Raw genomic sequence first — 17,993 nt, 5'->3', positions numbered from 1 at the left:
GTGGGACAGGTAAATATAGCATACTCACCCTCCTGGCTCGTCCCTGCTTCTCCGTTGGAGATCGCGGTGTGCGTTCAGTGCTTACGCATACCGCGATCTCCTGGGAGCGTCACTCTGTGGGGTCCAGACTGCGCCGGCGCTTGCGCTTGCGCAGTCTATAAAGGCTTCGGACAGAGTGATGCTCCCAGCGTTATATTATAGATATCTGAGATATAATGTGGGATGTCCTGGAGCCGGGCTCAGGGTCACACAGTGCAGGGTGAGGATCACTGTGACTTATTGCTGCAGCTTCAGCTTACATGCAGATCGGGTGACACTGGAGCCGGGACCTGATCTGTCTGTAAGTTTAAGATGGTGCAATAAATCTCACAGTACAGAGAGATCTACAGAAAGCAGATAAGAAAGCAGGAATGAGATGAAGCCCGTCACATACCTCCTGCCCGGGACCCCATGGCTTTCTACTAACTTCATCTCTCCTCTCCAGGCCTCCGGCAGAGTGAAACAGGCGCGCAGGTGACGTCAGATCAGCAGACACACAGCCTGCTGTCTGCAATAGGAGGATGCCGGCCGGCACTTGTACATTGCTAATACAGTGCGGGTCCGGCTGTGCCGATCTACAGCAGCAGCAGAAAGCCGGGGCCCTGTACGCCCCCGCCTGCAAGGGCCCCCCTCCACCTCCGGGCCCCAGTGCGGCTGCACCGGTTGAACCGGCGGTAGGTTCGCCCCTGCGGGCAGCGCTCACTGCGCCTGCTCAAGGCAGGAAAAAAGAGCGCAGGCGCTGGCTCATTTCAAAACAGCGGTGAGGAGGCGGCGGCCGGCGCCAAGAAGACTTGAGTGACGGCTGTGTGGCGTCTGAAGCAGGGGGGGAAACGCCTGCCTCCAGTACTGAAGAAAGGTATTTAGGACAAATTATAAAACTGATTATTTCTGCAGTTACAGCACCCAGAACTAAAAGAGCCACCTCGTCGGAATGCAGTATTACTGCTGCACAAGGTGGCTCTTTTAGTTACAAATGCCTGGGGGGGGAATGACAGGTTCCCTTTAAAGGCCCAAGGTTCAAGATGACACATTTCCTTTGTATTTTAGACTAAAAAAGTATATATATTTTTAGCTCTAACATTTTAAAAATGACAAAAAGGAAAATGGTCCGATGCTAAAGTTTTGACATCCTTGGAGATTTGTATACTCAGATAATTGACCAAGGTTTCAGACCTTAATTAGCCTGTTAGAGTTATGGATTGTTCACCATCATCATTAGGAAAGGCCAGGTGATTAGTGATGAGCGAGTATACTCGTTGCTCGGGTTTTCCCCAGCACGCTCGGGTGACCTCCAAGTATTGATGACTGCTCGGAGATTTAGTTTTATCTTGACAGCTGAATGATTTACAGCTACTATACAGACAGAGTACATGTGGGGGTTGCCTGGTTGCTAGGAAATTCCCACATGTAATCAAGCAGGCTAGTAGCTGTAAATTATTCAGCTGCCACGATGAAAACGAAATCTCCAAGCAGTCATAAATACTCGGAGGTCACTCTGTGCTGGGGAAAACCCGAGCAACGAGTACACTCGCTCATCACTACAGGTAATGCAAATTTCCCAGCTTGTATAAAAACTTAGCCTCCTCTTACCTCGTGCCAAAAAACAGCAGCCATGGGTTCTTCTAAGCAGCTGCCTAGCACTCTGAAAATGAAAATGGTGGACTCCCACAAAGCAGAAGAAGGCTATAAGAAGATAACAAAGCATTTTCAAGTTGCCCTTTCTTCAGTTTGAAATGTAATTAAGAAATGGCAGTTAACAGGAACATGTTGTGAAATTGGATTTTGGGCTCCCCCGGTGGCCACTGGTGGAATTGAACTTGTGTGCATCATCCCCTCTGTTCACCTGTTCCCATCAGGATGTGGGAGTCGCTATTTAACCTTGCTCCTCTGTCACTTCCATGCCGGTCAACATTGTAATCAGAAGCCTTTCTGTGCATGTTCCTGCTACCAGACAACTTCCAGCTAAGTCGGACTTTTGTCCTTGTTTGTTTTTTGCATTTTGTTCCAGTTCACAGCTGCAGTTTCGTTTCTGTGTCTGGAAAGCTCTTGTGATCTGAAATTGCCACTCTGATGTTATGAGTTAATACTAGAGTCTTAAAGTAATTTCTGGATGGTGTATTGATAGGGTTTTCAGCTGACCATGAAAGAACCCTTTCTGTCTTCCTGCTATCTAATAAGCGGACCTCGATTTTGCTAAACCTATTTTCATACTACGTTTGTCATTTTCATCTTAAATCACCGCCAATATATGTGGGGGCCTCTGTCTGCCTTTCGGGGAAATTTCTCTAGAGGTGAGCCAGGACTATATTTTCCTCTGCCAGGATTAGTTAGTCCTCCGGCCGGCGCTGGGCGTCTAGGGATAAAACGCAGGCTACGCTACCCGGCTACTGTTAGTTGTGCGGCAGGTTTAGTTCATGGTCAGTTTAAGTTTCCATCCTTCCAAGAGCTAGTTCCTATGTATGCTGAGCTATGTTCTCTTGCCATTGAGAACCATAACAGTTTGACCGGCCAAAAAGGGTTAAATTAATTGGCAGAGTAAGGAGAGAAAAAAGAAGTCTGCTGAAAATTTTTTTTTTTTTTTTTTTTTTTTCCTTCAGTTCTGAGTGTGCTTTCAATTGAATCACTTGCAAGTCTGCCTATATTGCAGCCTTCCTCTCTCTCTCTCCTTCTAATCCTGGAATGGCTCTGTGTTCACCTGTTTAAAATGGATATTCAGAGTTTAGCTGCAGGTTTGAATAATCTCACCACGAAAGTTCAAAATTTACAAGATTTTGTTGTTCATGTTCCTATATCTGAACCTAGAATTCCTTTGCCTGAATTTTTCTCGGGGAATAGATCTTGCTTTCAAAATTTCAAAAATAATTGCAAGTTGTTTTTGTCCCTGAAATCTCGCTCTGCTGGAGATCCTGCTCAGCAGGTCAGGATTGTGATTTCCTTGCTCCGGGGCGACCCTCAAGATTGGGCTTTTGCATTGGCTCCAGGGGATCCTGCGTTGCTCAATGTGGATGCGTTTTTTCTGGCCTTGGGGTTGCTTTATGAGGAACCTCATTTAGAGCTTCAGGCGGAAAAAGCCTTGATGTCCCTATCTCAGGGGCAAGATGAAGTTGAAATATACTGCCAAAAATTCCGTAAATGGTCTGTGCTTACTCAGTGGAATGAGTGCGCCCTGGCGGCGAATTTCAGAGAGGGTCTCTCTGATGCCGTTAAGGATGTTATGGTGGGGTTCCCTGTGCCTGCGGGTCTGAATGAGTCCATGACAATGGCTATCCAGATCGATAGACGTCTGCGGGAGCGCAAACCTGTGCACCATTTGGCGGTGTCTACTGAGAAGACGCCAGAGAATATGCAATGTGATAGAATTCTGTCCAGAAGCGAACGGCAGAATTTTAGACGAAAAAATGGGTTGTGCTTTTATTGTGGTGATTCAACTCATGTTATATCAGCATGCTCTAAGCGTACTAAGAAGCTTGATAAGTCAGTTTCAATTGGCACTTTTCAGTCTAAGTTTATTCTATCTGTGACCCTGATTTGTTCTTTATCATCTATTACCGCGGATGCCTATGTCGACTCTGGCGCCGCTTTGAGTCTTATGGATTCGTCTTTTGCCAAACGCTGTGGGTATGATTTAGAGCCTCTTGAAACTCCTATACCTCTGAAGGGGATTGACTCCACCCCATTGGCTAGTAATAAACCACAATACTGGACACAAGTAACTATGCGAATTAATCCGGATCATCAGGAGATTATTCGCTTTCTTGTGCTGTATAATCTACATGATGTGTTGGTGCTTGGATTGCCATGGCTGCAATCTCATAACCCAGTCCTCGACTGGAACGCTATGTCTGTGTTAAGCTGGGGATGTAAGGGGATGCATGGGGACGTACCTTTGGTTTCCATTTCGTCATCTATTCCCTCTGAGATTCCTGAATTCTTGTCTGACTATCGTGACGTTTTTGAAGAACCTAAGCTTGGTTCATTACCTCCGCACCGGGAGTGCGATTGTGCCATAGATTTGATTCCGGGTAGTAAATACCCTAAGGGTCGTTTATTTAATCTGTCTGTGCCTGAACATGCTGCTATGCGAGAATATATAAAGGAGTCCTTGGAAAAGGGACATATTCGTCCTTCGTCATCTCCCTTAGGAGCCGGTTTTTTCTTTGTGTCTAAGAAAGATGGCTCTTTGAGGCCGTGTATTGATTATCGGCTTTTGAATAAAATCACGGTTAAATATCAATATCCGTTGCCACTGCTGACTGATTTGTTTGCGCGCATAAAGGGGGCCAAGTGGTTCTCTAAGATAGATCTCCGTGGGGCGTATAATTTGGTGCGAATTAAGCAGGGGGATGAGTGGAAAACCGCATTTAATACGCCCGAGGGCCACTTTGAGTATTTGGTGATGCCTTTTGGCCTTTCAAATGCCCCTTCAGTCTTTCAGTCCTTTATGCATGACATTTTCCGTGATTATTTGGATAAATTTATGATCGTGTATCTGGATGATATTCTGATTTTTTCGGATGACTGGGACTCTCATGTCCAGCAGGTCAGGAGGGTTTTTCAGGTTTTGCGGTCTAATTCCTTGTGTGTGAAGGGTTCTAAGTGCGTTTTTGGGGTTCAAAAGATTTCCTTCTTGGGATACATTTTTTCCCCCTCTTCCATCGAGATGGATCCTGTCAAGGTTCGGGCTATTTGTGATTGGACGCAACCCTCTTCTCTTAAGAGTCTTCAGAAATTTTTGGGCTTTGCTAACTTTTATCGTCGATTTATTGCTGGTTTTTCTGATGTTGTTAAACCATTGACTGATTTGACTAAGAAGGGTGCTGATGTTGCTGATTGGTCCCCTGCTGCTGTGGAGGCCTTTCGGGAGCTTAAGCGCCGCTTTTCTTCCGCCCCTGTGTTGCGTCAGCCTGATGTTGCTCTTCCTTTTCAGGTTGAGGTCGACGCTTCTGAAATCGGAGCTGGGGCGGTTTTGTCGCAAAGAAGTTCCGACTGCTCCGTGATGAAACCTTGTGCTTTTTTTTCTCGTAAATTTTCGCCCGCCGAGCGGAATTATGATATTGGGAATCGGGAGCTTTTGGCCATGAAGTGGGCTTTTGAGGAGTGGCGTCATTGGCTTGAGGGGGCTAGACATCAGGTGGTGGTATTGACCGACCACAAAAATTTAATTTATCTTGAGTCCGCCAGACGCCTGAATCCTAGACAGGCGCGCTGGTCGTTGTTTTTCTCTCGGTTTAATTTTGTGGTGTCATACCTACCGGGTTCTAAGAATGTTAAGGCGGATGCCCTTTCTAGGAGTTTTGAGCCTGACTCCCCTGGTAATTCTGAACCTACAGGTATCCTTAAGGATGGAGTGATATTGTCTGCCGTTTCTCCAGACCTGCGGCGGGCCTTGCAGGATTTTCAGGCGGATAGACCTGATCGTTGCCCACCTGGTAGACTGTTTGTTCCTGATGATTGGACCAGTAAAGTCATTTCTGAGGTTCATTCTTCTGCGTTGGCAGGTCATCCTGGAATCTTTGGTACCAGGGATTTGGTGGCAAGGTCCTTCTGGTGGCCTTCCCTGTCACGAGATGTACGAGGCTTTGTGCAGTCTTGTGACGTTTGTGCTCGGGCCAAGCCTTGTTGTTCTCGGGCTAGTGGATTGTTGTTGCCCTTGCCTATCCCGAAGAGGCCTTGGACGCACATCTCGATGGATTTTATTTCGGATCTTCCTGTTTCTCAGAAGATGTCTGTCATCTGGGTGGTGTGTGACCGTTTCTCTAAGATGGTCCATTTGGTTCCCCTGCCTAAGTTGCCTTCTTCTTCCGAGTTGGTTCCTCTGTTTTTTCAAAATGTGGTTCGTTTGCATGGTATTCCGGAGAATATCGTTTCTGACAGAGGAACCCAATTCGTGTCTAGATTTTGGCGGGCATTCTGTGCTAGGATGGGCATAGATTTGTCTTTCTCGTCTGCTTTCCATCCTCAGACTAATGGCCAGACCGAGCGGACGAATCAGACTTTGGAGACATATTTGAGGTGTTTTGTGTCTGCAGATCAGGATGATTGGGTTGCTTTTTTGCCTTTAGCGGAGTTTGCCCTCAATAATCGGGCCAGCTCTGCCACCTTGGTGTCTCCTTTTTTCTGTAATTCGGGGTTTCATCCTCGATTTTCCTCCGGTCAGGTGGAATCTTCGGATTGTCCTGGAGTGGATGCTGTGGTGGAGAGGTTGCATCAGATTTGGGGGCAGGTGGTGGACAATTTGAAGTTGTCCCAGGAGAAGACTCAGCTTTTTGCCAACCGCCGGCGTCGGGTTGGTCCTCGGCTTTGTGTCGGGGACTTGGTGTGGTTGTCTTCTCGTTTTGTCCCTATGAGGGTTTCTTCTCCTAAGTTTAAGCCTCGGTTCATCGGCCCGTACAAGATATTGGAGATTCTTAACCCTGTGTCCTTCCATTTGGACCTCCCTGCATCTTTTTCTATTCATAATGTTTTTCATCGGTCATTGTTGCGCAGGTATGAGGTACCGGTTGTGCCTTCCGTTGAGCCTCCTGCTCCGGTGTTGGTTGAGGGCGAGTTGGAGTACGTTGTGGAAAAAATCTTGGACTCCCGTGTTTCCAGACGGAAACTCCAGTATCTGGTCAAATGGAAGGGATACGGTCAGGAGGATAATTCTTGGGTGACTGCCTCTGATGTTCATGCCTCCGATCTGGTCCGTGCCTTTCATAGGGCTCATCCTGATCGCCCTGGTGGTTCTGGTGAGGGTTCGGTGCCCCCTCCTTGAGGGGGGGGGGGTACTGTTGTGAAATTGGATTTTGGGCTCCCCCGGTGGCCACTGGTGGAATTGAACTTGTGTGCATCATCCCCTCTGTTCACCTGTTCCCATCAGGATGTGGGAGTCGCTATTTAACCTTGCTCCTCTGTCACTTCCATGCCGGTCAACATTGTAATCAGAAGCCTTTCTGTGCATGTTCCTGCTACCAGACAACTTCCAGCTAAGTCGGACTTTTGTCCTTGTTTGTTTTTTGCATTTTGTTCCAGTTCACAGCTGCAGTTTCGTTTCTGTGTCTGGAAAGCTCTTGTGATCTGAAATTGCCACTCTGATGTTATGAGTTAATACTAGAGTCTTAAAGTAATTTCAGGATGGTGTATTGATAGGGTTTTCAGCTGACCATGAAAGAACCCTTTCTGTCTTCCTGCTATCTAATAAGCGGACCTCGATTTTGCTAAACCTATTTTCATACTACGTTTGTCATTTTCATCTTAAATCACCGCCAATATATGTGGGGGCCTCTGTCTGCCTTTCGGGGAAATTTCTCTAGAGGTGAGCCAGGACTATATTTTCCTCTGCCAGGATTAGTTAGTCCTCCGGCCGGCGCTGGGCGTCTAGGGATAAAACGCAGGCTACGCTACCCGGCTACTGTTAGTTGTGCGGCAGGTTTAGTTCATGGTCAGTTTAAGTTTCCATCCTTCCAAGAGCTAGTTCCTATGTATGCTGGGCTATGTTCTCTTGCCATTGAGAACCATAACAGGAACAGTGGAGGCCAAGATAAGGTCTGGAAGACCAAGCAAAATTTCAGTGAGAGCTGCTAGTAGGATTGCTAGAGAGGCAAATCAGAACCCCCACTTGACTGCAAAAGACCTTCAGAAAGATTTAGCAGGGTTGTGCTACATTGGTCCACTGTTCAGAGCATCAGCACAAATATGGCCTTCATGGGAGCGTAATCAAAATAAAACCTCTCCTGTGTCCTCATCATAAAATTCAGCATCAGAAGTATGCAAAAGAACATCTAAGCAAGGCTGATGCATTTTGGAAACAAGTCCTGTGGACCGATGAGTTTAAAATTGAACTTTATGGCCACAATGGTCAATGGTACAGTACAGACCAAAAGTTTGGACACACCTTCTCATTTAAAGATTTTTCTGTATTTTCATGACTATGAAAATTGTACATTCACGCTGAAGGCATCAAAACTATGAATTAACACATGTGGAATTTTATACTTAACAAAAAAGTGTGAAACAACTGAAATTATGTCTTATATTCTAGGTCCTTCAAAGTAGCCACCTTTTGCTTTGATGACTGCTTTGCACACTCTTGGCATTCTCTTGATGAGCTTCAAGAGGTAGTAACCGGGAATGGTCTTCCAACAATCTTGAAGGAGTTTTGGTCTGTACTGTATGTGTGGAGAAAAAAAGAGCACAGAATTTCAGGAAAAGAACATCTCAACAACCATTAGGCATGGTGGTGGATCAATCATGCTTTGGGGTTCTGTTGCAGCCATTAGCCGGGGAGGGAAGAATGGATTCAATTAAATTTCAACAAATTCTTGATACAAACATAACACCATCTGGAAAAAAGCTGAAGTTGAAAAGAGGATGGCTTCTAGAAATGAATAATGATCCTAATCACACATCAAAATCCACAATAGACGCCCTCATAAGGCGCTAGCTGAAGGTTTTACAATGGCCCTCAGTCTCCTGATCTGAACATCATTGAAAATCTGTGGCTAGACCTCAAAATAGCCGTGCATGCAAGATGAACCAGGAATCTCACAGAACTGGAAGAATTTTCCAAGGAAGAAGGGATGAAAATCTCTCAAACAAGAATTGAAATACTCCTGTCTGGCTACAAAAAGTGTTTGTAAGCTGTGATACTTTCAAAAGGTGGTGATGCTAGGTACTAACCATGCAGAGTGCACAAAGTTTTGCATCTGCCCAATTTCCATTTTGTAACTTTTAAAATGTAAAAGATTAAAATATATATGTATTTTTGCAAAAAAAAAGCAGGTAATGTGTCATCTTTAGATTAAGGCCTTTTAGAGATCTTTTCATCTTCAACATGCTTAACTGGTCACAATAACACTAATTTTGAGCAGGGGTGCCCAAACTTTTACATGCCACTGTGTCTTTGTGGACAGAATAACAAGAGATAGGGCCCTGGAGAAAGGGGGAAGAAAAAACGGAAACCCAAAAACGGAAATCTGTCGTGCCATGAAGATTTAATTAAAAAATATTAGCATATTTCATGTTTTTTTTCTTCCTTTTAGATATGTTCTAGTTACAAAGCCTCCAAAATACGAGCCACAAGGTCCCTATATGTCCTAACCTCATTACCTGGGTGCGGTCACATCAGCAGAGGACTCCTGCGCCCCTTGCTCCTGGTTAGCTCACCATAGAGTACCCCTTTATGTCTACCTAGCCACCAATAATGATGTAGTGATGAGCAGTGTAAGTCATCAGCTCAGTTCCTTGTGCTCAATGACAGACAGATTGATCAGAATGATATGAAGTGGCCTGTAAGGTGGCAGTGGGCCTCCTAGCCACTGGACCCCTGCGCAGTAGCACATGTTGCATGTATGAAAATGTCTGCCCGCCTGTGCACAATGCCCTCAAATGTGCCAGCTAGGTAGTTTTATTTGACGTTCTGATGCTTCCTGAGGTAAAATAACTAAGGTGTGCCAATGGCTGAACTTGCACAGTCTGACGATAGCCACCATACTAGATCTGTGCTGGAAGTGCAACCTAACAGCAGGACCGACTCTAACGCACAAACTCCTTCTATATGAATGAATGGATTTATTTTTTGTAGATGCAGACAATTCTCTTTTTTAGACCTTTTGCTGTTTTTCTTTATTTCTTAAAAGAAACAGAACATTTTTATATCTTTCTGTCCTACGTGGCTGAATGAAGACTGATAATTTTGCAGGATGAGTTGTAATGTTTTCTTTTTTTATAATCCTTTTTGTTGTACAAACATATGAAACATATGACCTTTTGATCACTTTGCATTGTAATTGTAGGGAACTGCAAATCAGCAATTCTGGCGTTTGATTTTTTTTTTTCTTTACAGCATTTATCTAATGGGTTACATAATTTGATAATTTGATAGATCAGACTTTTTATGGATATACTTACCGTATATTTTTAGTTTCTTTATATTTTGGAGTGATGAAAACTTTTATGCTTTTTTTTCCCTTTTTTCATATCTTCAATAACTTTTTTTTATCTTTTCCCTTTCAAAAGTAACATGACAGCTTCCCCAGGCCCCATGAACCTGCACCAGGCTTCATTAGCGCACTGCTCATGCCCAATAATGAGATTTGCAGAGCCAGCGGTAACGACCGGCTGTGTCCTACATCACCGCTGCGTCTCTGGGCATGCTCAGTGCACATATATACTGTGTGTGTGTACAGTTAGGTTCATATATATTTGGACAGAGACAACATTTTTCTAATTTTGGTTATAGACATTACCACAATGAATTTTAAACAAAACAATTCAGATGCAGTTGAAGTTCAGACTTTCAGCTTTCATTTGAGGGTATCCACATTAAAATTGGATGAAGGGTTTAGGAGTTTCAGCTCCTTAACATGTGCCACCCTGTTTTTAAAGGGACCAAAAAGTAATTGGACAGATTCAATAATTTTAAATAAAATGTTCATTTTCAGTACTTGGTTGAAAACCCTTTGTTGGCAATGACTGCCTGAAGTCTTGAACTCATGGATATCACCAGACGCTGTGTTTCCTCCTTTTTGATGCTCTGCCAGGCCTTCACTGCAGTGGTTTTCAGTTGCTGTTTGTTTGTGGGCCTTTCTGTCTGAAGTTTAGTCTTTAACAAGTGAAATGCTGCTCAATTGGGTTGAGATCAGGCGACTGACTTGGCCATTCGAGAATATTCCACTTCATTGCTTTAATAAACTCCTGGGTTGCTTTGGCTTTATGTTTTGGGTCATTGTCCATCTGTAGTATGAAACGACGACCAATCAGTTTGGCTGCATTTGGCTGGATCTGAGCACACAGTATGTCTCTGAATACCTCAGAATTAATATGGCTGCTTCTGTCCTGTGTCACATCATCAATAAACACTAGTGACCCAGTGCCACTGGCAGCCATGCATGCCCAAGCCATCACACTGCCTCCGCCGTGTTTTACAGATGATGTGGTATGCTTTGGATCATGAGCTGTACCACGCCTTCGCCATACTTTTCTCTTTTCCATCATTCTGGTAGAGGTTGATCTTGGTTACATCTGTCCAAAGAATGTTCTTCCAGAACTGTGCTGGCTTTTTTCGATGTTTTGTAGCAAAGTCCAGTCTAGCCTTTTTATTATTGATGCTTATGAGTGGCTTGCACCATGGAGTGAACCCTCTGCATTTATTTTCATGCAGTCTTCTCTTTATGGTAGATTTGGATATTGATACGCCGACCTCCTGGAGAGTGCTGTTCACTTGGTTGGCTGTTGTGAAGGGGTTTCTCTTCACCATGGAGATTATTCTGCGATCATCCACCACTGTTGTCTTCCTTGTGCTCCCAGGTCTGTTTGCATTGATGAGTTCACCAGTGCTTTCTTTCTTTCTCAGGATGTACCAAACTGTAGATTTTGCCACTCCTTATATTGTAGCAATTTCTCGGATGGGTTTTTTCTGTTTTCGCAGCTTAAGGATGGCTTGTTTCACCTGCATGGAGAGCTCCTTTGACCACATGTTTACTTCACAGCAAAATCTTCCAAATGCAAGCACCACATCTCAAATCAACTCCAGGCCTTTTATCTGCTTAATTGAGAATGACATAACAAAGGGATTGCCCACACCTGTCCATGAAAGTGCCTTGGAGTCAATTGTCCAATTACTTTTGGTCCCTTTAAAAACAGGGTGGCACATGTAAAGGAGCTGAAACTCCTAAACCCTTCATCCAATTTTAATGTGGATACCCTCAAATGAAAGCTGAAAGTCTGAACTTCAACTGCATCTGAATTGTTTTGTTTAAAATTCATTGTGGTAAAGTCTATAACCAAAATTAGAAAAATGTTGTCTCTGTCCAAATATATATGGACCTAACTGTATATATAACACATTCCACTATATAATGAATAAAGATTTACAACTGGAATGTTTCATTCAGTGATATCTAGGATGTGGGATTTTAGTGTTCCCTTTATTTTTTTGAGCAGTGTATATATTTTTTTATTTTTTTTCCCGAAAATGTGAAGTTTGACTTTTCTCAAACATGGGAATGCTGAAACTGATCAGAATGTAGGAAAGAAGCGCAGTGAGTGGCAGCATGAGAGCGTGTCTCGCCAGATTTATTATTAGATGTATTGATGTATGTATAGTTTGTTGAAAGTATAGGTTCCATATAAATGCAGATTCCTGAGGCCTGACAGCAGCAGTTAATCGGTTACATAGCAGCAATCGGAGCTAACTCCAGTCACTGCTGTTAGAGGCTGGTGCTGGCTGTATAACACAGCTAGCACTTGCCCTTGTGTATACTGAGCTCAGCTCTTGAGCCCACTCCATACTCCACTACCCTTTCCCATAGTAATATACAGTGGGGCAAAAAAGTATTTAGTCAGTCAGCAATAGTGCAAGTTCCACCACTTAAAAAGATGAGAGGCGTCTGTAATTTACATCATAGGTAGACCTCAACTATGGGAGACAAACTGAGAAAAAAAAATCCAGAAATTCACATTGTCTGTTTTTTTATCATTTTATTTGCATTTTATGGTGGAAAATAAGTATTTGGTCAGAAACAAAATTTCATCTCAATACTTTGTAATATATCCTTTGTTGGCAATGACAGAGGTCAAACGTTTTCTGTAAGTCTTCACAAGGTTGCCATACACTGTTGTTGGTATTTTGGCCCATTCCCCCATGCAGATCTCCTCTAGAGCAGTGATGTTTTTGGCTTTTCGCTTGGCAACACGGACTTTCAACTCCCTCCAAAGGTTTTCTATAGGGTTGAGATCTGGAGACTGGCTAGGCCACTCCAGGACCTTGAAATGCTTCTTACGAAGCCACTCCTTCGTTGCCCTGGCGGTGTGCTTTGGATCATTGTCATGTTGAAAGACCCAGCCACGTTTCAACTTCAATGCCCTTGCTGATGGAAGGAGGTTTGCACTCAAAATCTCACGATACATGGCCCCATTCATTATTTCATGTACCCGGAGCAGTCGTCCTGGCCCCTTTGCAGAGAAACTGCCCCAAAGCATGATGTTTCCACCACCATGCTTTACAGTAGGTATGGTGTTTGATGGATGCAACTCAGTATTCTTTTTCCTCCAAACACGACAAGTTGTGTTTCTACCAAACAGTTCCAGTTTGGTTTCATCAGACCATAGGACATTCTCCCAAAACTCCTCTGGATCATCCAAATGCTCTCTAGCAAACTTCAGACGGGCCCGGACATGTACTGGCTTAAGCAATGAGACACGTCTGGCACTGCAGGATCTGAGTCCATGGTGGCGTAGTGTGTTACTTATGGTAGGCCTTGTTAGATTGGTCCCAGCGCTCTGCAGTTCATTCACTAGGTCCCCCCGCGTGGTTCTGGGATTTTTGCTCACCGTTCTTGTGATCATTCTGACCCCACGGGGTGGGATTTTGCGTGGAGCCCCAGATCGAGGGAGATTATCAGTGGTCTTGTATGTCTTCCATTTTCTAATTATTGCTCCCACTGTTGATTTCTTCACTCCAAGCTGGTTGGCTATTGCAGATTCAGTCTTCCCAGCCTGGTGCAGGGCTACAATTTTGTTTCTGGTGTCCTTTGACAGCTCTTTGGTCTTCACCATAGTGGAGTTTGGAGTCAGACTGTTTGAGGGTGTGCACAGGTGTCTTTTTATACTGATAACAAGTTTAAACAGGTGCCATTACTACAGGTAATGAGTGGAGGAAAGAGGAGACTCTTAAAGAAGAAGTTACAGGTCTGTGAGAGCCAGAAATCTTGATTGTTTGTTTCTGACCAAATACTTATTTTCCACCATAAAATGCAAATAAAATGATAAAAAAACAGACAATGTGAATTTCTGGATTTTTTTTTCTCAGTTTGTCTCCCATAGTTGAGGTCTACCTATGATGTAAATTACAGACGTCTCTCATCTTTTTAAGTGGTGGAACTTGCACTATTGCTGACTGACTAAATACTTTTTTGCCCCACTGTATAATACTCGTACATCCATAGGTTTTCACAAACCTCTAATATTTCTTGAATTTGTCTGTATGAACCATTTTATATAAATAAGCGGTGTGAAAAAAATAACCCCTCCCTGTAGTCAAAATCTTCAAAATCCTCAAGATCAACTATAAGGGTATGTGTCCACCTTCAGGATGGCCGGCGGTTTGGACGGAGCGGCAAACCCGCTCCACCCTAAGCCCCGCCCCCTTCTGTGACGCGATGATGCCGGATGTGTTCATTGTACACATCCGGCATCATCGCACCCCACACATAGGGCCCTGTGATTTACCTTGTGGCGGTGCAGCATCGCCGCAAGGTACACGGACATGCTGCGATCTTAAAAGACGCGCAGCATGTCCGGAATCGCAGGGTCGCCGGGTGCGTGTTACCACGCATAGTGGAGATGGGATTTGATAAAATCCCCTCCACTATGCTGTAACATCTGGACGCTGCGTGTTTGACGCTGCGGCTCTGCACAGCGTCAAACACGCAGCATTTCCTGCACGTGGACACATACCCTTAGGAGCAGTTTAAAGTCAACTATTCCGCACATGATCTTAGGTCTATGTTCCCTGACCATCCTTCCACACTGTCAGGATCATTAGCAACTATGGACAGATTCGATTTTATCATTCACCAGAATATCAGGCCATGTTAATTCCGATCTTTCCTGACACCCCGCTGTCTTTCTGTCACACAGGACGGCTGCTTTTTGGTTCGCCTCAGCTCTTCACAAAACCAGACCCAGCTATACACCTTGGCTGTTCTCTACCACGACCACATTTACAACATTCCTATACGAGCCGTAGGCAACGATGGGTTTTCACTGGGGAAGGAGGGTAAACGGTATGAGGAGGTAAGTGGCTTGGTTACCTTTTGGGGGGTAATTTCCTTTTGATACTTTATTATGAAAAAAAGGAAAATGTTGTTTATAACTTTTAAGTGAAAACTAAATCTGAAGATCTGCTAATGTCATTCACACATATGGAAATAAATCTTTCTGAAGGGGCTTAGATTTGGAGATATGCAGCTTAAAGCATTGAGAGTACCATATTTTTCAGACAATAAGGCATACATTTTTCCTCCAAAAATGTGGAAGACAATGGGGGGGTGCGTCTTATAGTCCGGATGTGCATGCTCTGACTGTGGTGGGGAGGAGGGGGAGCAGCAGCGGCAGAGCAGCGGGTCACAGGAGGCAGGAGCCGGCTGCTGCAGCTAAAGCCTGTGCCCGCTGCTAAAGAGAAATGAATGTTCACTGCTTTCCATGCCCATGGGTGTGGAATGCGGTGAATATTAATTCCCTATAGTAGCGGCACACGTGACCACCCGGCAGCTGCAGGAAGCCAGAGGCTGATACTGTGCATGCTACTGAAGAGTAAGCAATGAATGCTCACTGCCCTCCATGCACATAGTCCCGGTGTGTAGAGCAATGACTATTTCGGCAGCTGTCCTTCGGCTTGTAAGCAGCGCATGACGTCCCTGCCATGCACTGCTTACATGCATAAAGCAGCTGCTGGCATCGAAACAAGATGCTGCGAGAGAGCGCAGAAAGGTAAATGTCATTTTTTTTATATATATATATTTTATTTTTTTTTTCTGATGGAGCCCTGCATACCAGGATGGGGATGGGGCCAATCATACCAGGATAAGGATGGGGTCATGCATACCAGGACGGTGATGGGGGTCAATCATACCAGGATAAGAATGGGGCAATGCCTACCAGGCTAGGGATAAGGGGGCCATGCCTACCAGGATAAGGATGAGGAGGCCATGCATACCAGGATGGAAATGAGGAGGTCATGCGTACCAGGATAAGGATAAGGGGGCCCATGCACACCAGGATGGGGATGAGGGGCCAAGCATACCAGGATGGGAAGGCCATGCACACCAGGATAGGGATGAGGGGGCCATGTTTACCAGGATAGGGATAAGGGGGCCATGTATACCAGGATAGGGGAAATTAAGTACAGAATTGACCACATTTTTTGCTTCAATTTTTTTTTTTATTTCCTCCTCTAAAACCTGCGTCTTATGGTCCGAAAAATACGGTAGTTATTTCTCCTGACCCTAGAATAGACTTGGTTTGGTTCAGCCAAGACTGCACGTTCTTTGAATAGGATGAGGGGAATGAGCCACTGCCAGACACCTTCCTGGACCTTGATGTTAAATCTTTTTCAAGACAAGGGATCAGGCATGTTGAAATTCAGCATGCATAATCCTGATTCCCCAACATAAGTCCTACTAGATGGCCCAAACCCTTGAGTTGCAATCAAAATTATTTTAGTAACAATTTAAGAGCAATTTAAATGTAACAAAAAAAATATATAATAAGTGTTTTCTCCAAATTACACACAAAATGTCTCTTTTACTGACTACAGCAATCTCAGAAGCATTCAGCCTCACTCATACGAGCAATCATTTGAAAATCTCAAGCAATCCTGATGCAGAGACCAGCCATGAGAAAAAGTCCTATCAAATACCTGGACTGGCTAGTGATTTGTTGATTGACTTCTGATTACGAGTGTACACATATGGCTAAGTGAGGAAAGTGGTTAAAAAAATTAAAGGGGTTGATCAGGACTTTTACATTGAGCTTCGTCAACGGCATAGTGGCCACAGCCAGGTACTGCACATTCGCCTCTATACAAATCAGTAGGGGGCAGATGTACGGCTGCAGACACTATATCTGTGACAAAAATTTGCTGTTCAGCCACAACTGAGTAGTTACGCCTTCCACCAGCATCGGGAGAACTGATTGTCGGAGGTGTCAGGTGGCACACTCCTACTGAACAGATATTGATGACCTATCCTAAGCCTAGGCCATAAATGCAAAAGTCCCAGACAACTTCTTTAAGGGAAGAGATAATTGCCTTACAAAAACAAGGAACATAATAAAAAAAAAAAAGATACATGGGTACTGAGTGTTCCTAGAGTTAAAGAAGCAGAGTTCAAAAGTTCAAAGTTAAAGGAGCACTTGCTACACTACCTGGAGGTGGCAGAAAGAAGAAGTTGACTCCGGCTGATGTCAAATTCTTGAGGAGGCAGGTGGCCAAAAACCTCAAGTGAATAAAAAGAACCTGCAGCAACATTGGATGGCAGGAGGCACTGAGGTTTCAGTTTGTACAGTAAGGTGCATGCTAAACACTGAAGGACTCCGTGCTGAGCTCCAAGACGTCACCGTTACTGACCCAATAGCACAATAAAAGTTGGCTCCATACCATGTAAATCAGCCACAGAAGTTTTGTAATTGTGTTCTATGGAGTGATGTGTGTCTGATGGAAGAAAAATGAAACATAGACTGAAAACAACATCCTGCCTAAAGTGAATCATGTTGGATCTGTGATTTCTACAGTGAAGCATGGCAGTGGCTTGATAATGCCTACAGTAAAGCATAGCGGTGGATAAGTGATGTCTACAGAGATGATGGTGGATCAGTGAAGCCTACTGTGAAGCATGGCAGGGGCTCCGTGATGTCTACAGTTTGCCTACAGTGAAGATTGGCAATGCCTCAGTGATGCTTAGAATGAAGCTTGGTGGTGGCTTGGTGTTGCCTACAGTAAAGCATAGCAGTGGCTCGGTGAATGTCTACAGTGAAGCATGGTGGTGACTCGGTGATCCCTATAGTGAAGCATGGTGGAAGCATGATATCTACATTGAGACATGACAGGAACTCTGTCATACCAACAGTGAAGCATGGCGATGGAATGGTGATGCCTACAGTGAGGCATGGCGGTGACTTGGTGATGCCTACTGTGAGGCATGGATGTGGCTCGGTGATGCCTAGAGTGAAGCATTGCGGGGGCTTAGTGATGCCTACAGTGAAGATGACGGTGCATTGGTGATGCCTAAAGTGAAGCACAGCAGTGGCTTGGTGATGTCTACAGTGAAGCATGGTAGTGACTCGGATGCTTATAGTGAAGCATGGCAGAAACTTGGTGATATCTACAGTGAGACATAGCGGTGACTCTGTGATGCCTACAGTGAAGCATGGCGGTGGCTTGGTGATGTCTACAGTGAAGAATGGCAAAGCCTCAG

The 17,993-nt window shown here is 44.5% G+C and overlaps 1 protein-coding gene across 3 annotated transcripts in view; it reads left to right on the top strand.

Moving 5' to 3' along the window:
* The window catches only part of SH2D6 (SH2 domain containing 6), a 139,325-nt gene that overhangs the window by 103,156 nt on the left and 18,176 nt on the right, over positions 1-17,993 (top strand). For all 3 annotated transcript variants that reach the window (XM_077262867.1, XM_077262866.1, XM_077262865.1), the window contains one exon: positions 14,659-14,814. In XM_077262867.1, coding sequence (XP_077118982.1) covers positions 14,659-14,814 — 156 coding nt within the window. The remainder of the gene's footprint in view (positions 1-14,658; positions 14,815-17,993) is intronic.

This window comes from Ranitomeya variabilis, chromosome 5, assembly GCF_051348905.1.
Source record: "Ranitomeya variabilis isolate aRanVar5 chromosome 5, aRanVar5.hap1, whole genome shotgun sequence".
Classification (NCBI taxonomy): domain Eukaryota; kingdom Metazoa; phylum Chordata; class Amphibia; order Anura; family Dendrobatidae; genus Ranitomeya; species Ranitomeya variabilis.
The sequence above is the reverse complement of the archived record's forward strand: the minus strand, read 5'-3'. Positions and strand labels throughout refer to the sequence as shown.